Genomic DNA, 2,459 nt, shown 5'->3' with positions numbered 1-2,459 from the left:
CTGCTGGTGAAAGCGGGAAGTGCGCCTCCTGGGCGGCGTGTGGCCCCCGTGTGGCCTCCGTGGGGACAGCCTGGGCCCCTGGCCCAGGTGCCGGAACCCACCCCCTCTGCAACCTTCCTGCCCTTTCCTGGGATCCTCCTGTCTCAGCCTCCCAGGCAGTGACACCCCCCCCCAGGTCCTGAGAAAGGAGGCAGAGGCACAGCAGCTGGCCCATCCCAGGAGAGTGGCCGCTGTTGTCCCACCGCTGGTGCCACCTCCCTGGCCGTAACCGGCAGACCACAGCCTCCAAGAGGGAACCACAGCCTCCCACTTGAGACACTCCTGCTTCAGCCTCCCAAGTGCTGGGATGACGGGTGTGGCTACTTAATAAATACCTTGAAAAACTAAAGGAGCCCCAAGTTCAAGCCCAGCCTGGGCAACTCAGCGAGACCCGGTCTTAAAAAATAAATACATAAAGGGCTGGGGATGGAACTCAGTGCAAAGACTCTGGGTTCTATCCCCAGTACCTCAAAAAGAGGAGGAGGCCAGGCACAGGGGTGTACGCCTGTGGTCCCAGCACTCGGGAGGCTGAGGCAAGAGGATCACCACAAGTTCAAGGCCAGCCTGGGCTACATGGCAAGGCCTTGTCTAAAAAAACAAAAACAAAAACTGGAGGAAGAGGTGGCAGAGAGCGGCTCAGTGGGCAGTGTCCTCTGGCCAGCACTGCAGGAGAGAAGGCGGCTTCACTGTCCCTCTTGGTCCAGGACCTCACCTGTGTCTTTTAATGTCTCCCTGAAGCTGGTTTTCTTCAGCTCTTCAATGACGCCCTTGTTGGCATCATCCAAGGCCTGCGGGCAGGCAGAGGAACTGGTGAGCTCTTCCTTTTTTCTTCAGTGCTGGGGACCAAACTTGTGATCCTCCTGCCTCAGCCTCCCAGAATGCTCGGGTGGCAAGCATGCCACCGTGTGGGCCTTGGTGAACTCTCTCCACCTGTTTGGCACCTGTGCCTCCTGCTTCCCACTAGGCCCTATTCCTTTGTCTCAAAGGCCCAGATGGGATGTGACTTGTCCCTTCTTCCCTTCTGCCACTGAGGACCCAGGCCCTGAGGCTCAGTGACAAGCATTTATTTCTGGGTCACGGTGTTTTGTTTGGTGGGGCTAGGGTGGCCCTGAGCCATGGGCCCCCTAAGTGCCTGTGGGTGGTGGCAGTGACAGGCGTGGGTACAGGTTGTGGACAGGGGAGGCCTCTGCTTGCTCTTGGCCTCCTGAACACTGGAAGGCCAAGGAGGGGACAGCAGAGGGACCAGCCCCTTCAGAATGGCTTCCCAGGGGCCTGAAGCACAGCCTGTGGGCCTTTTATTTTTAAGGCAGGGCCTCACTATGCTGGCTTTGTGGCCCTATGCAACCCTCCTGCCTCAGCCTCCTGAGGTGCTGCCAGGTCCTGAGGGCAAGTTCCACCTCTTCATCTCAGTCACAGCATCAGCCACAAGTGTCGCCTACATACCCGGCCGGTCTCTTGCATGGTCCCTGGAGGCTTCCTGCCTGGAGCTGCCAGGCTGGGAGGTGAGGGACTGGGGACCTGTCCCGTGGGGAGTCACCGAGGGCCAGCAGGTGCCTCGTCTCTGCTGTCAGCTCTTCAAGGTAACCCCACCCCTCCCAGGAGGCTGTGCTCTGTCGTCCGTGGGGTCCTGTCCCAACCTTCCTGCTGACACTGGGCTCCAGAACCCAGCCAGACCCAGCACTGACTCAGGCTCAGGAACCTCTTCCCCCTTTGGTTTTCTGAGACAGCCTTGAGCTTACAGCAACGCTCCTGCCTCAGCCTCCCAGAGTGCTTGGATGAGAGGCATGAGCTTTGCTCCCAGCGAGGTCCTAGGCAATGCTAATAGAGCGATGTGGCCTTCCTAGGGACGTTTGGGGCTGGGGATTGCTGGCAGAGTTGCCCTGTGGAGCTGGCAGAAGGAGGTGGCTTGGGACCTGGGCCTGGTGGGGACTGGCCTGGTGAGGCCAGGAAAACAGGGAAAGCTCAGACACAGAAGGGAAACAGCAAAGGACTGAGCAAGACAAGGAGGTGGGGTTCTCCAAACCGCAAGTCCTAACACTAGTTTATTAGGCCACAGTCCCCATTAAGGCAAACGGAAAGCCAGGTGGGGCTATCCACAGTGGGAATCCCAGCTACGTGAGGGCCAGAGCAGGAGGACTTCTAAGCCCAGGAGTTTGAAGTAAAGCCGGGCAACCTAGAACCCCAAAAGCTTTTTTAAAAAAGAGTGCCCGGGATGTAGCCCAGCACAAAGGCCCTGAGTTCAATCCCCACTGCCCAAGACAAACACAGAAGATAATCGGAAATATCAGGATAATAGCTATGAAGGTAACTATGTAAAATGTTTGTTGTTCATTTTAAATAAGCGTCCAAGCGAACCTGTCAGATCCAGATAAAACTGCTAGGGCCTTGCAGGGCCGAGAAGGCTGGCCCCGCCCCCGCGT

The 2,459-nt window shown here is 57.7% G+C and overlaps 1 protein-coding gene across 3 annotated transcripts in view; it reads right to left on the bottom strand.

Annotated features, from left to right (window-relative positions):
* Nucleotides 1–620: 620 nt before the first annotated feature.
* The window catches only part of Ttc25 (tetratricopeptide repeat domain 25), an 11,069-nt gene continuing 9,230 nt past the window's right edge, over nt 621–2,459 (bottom strand). Inside the window, exon 8 of one of the 3 annotated variants that reach the window (XM_010635490.3) lies at nt 621–827. In XM_010635490.3, the coding sequence (XP_010633792.1) occupies nt 817–827 (11 nt within the window). In that variant the 3' untranslated portion in view covers nt 621–816. The remainder of the gene's footprint in view (nt 828–2,459) is intronic. The other 2 variants (XM_010635487.3, XM_010635488.3) reach the window with 2 other exon arrangements.

This window comes from Fukomys damarensis, unplaced genomic scaffold (assembly GCF_012274545.1).
Source record: "Fukomys damarensis isolate Sample0158 unplaced genomic scaffold, DMR_v1.0_HiC HiC_scaffold_13, whole genome shotgun sequence".
NCBI lineage: Eukaryota > Metazoa > Chordata > Mammalia > Rodentia > Bathyergidae > Fukomys > Fukomys damarensis.
Note: the sequence above shows the minus strand (reverse complement) of the source record. Positions and strands in the feature narration are given on the sequence as shown.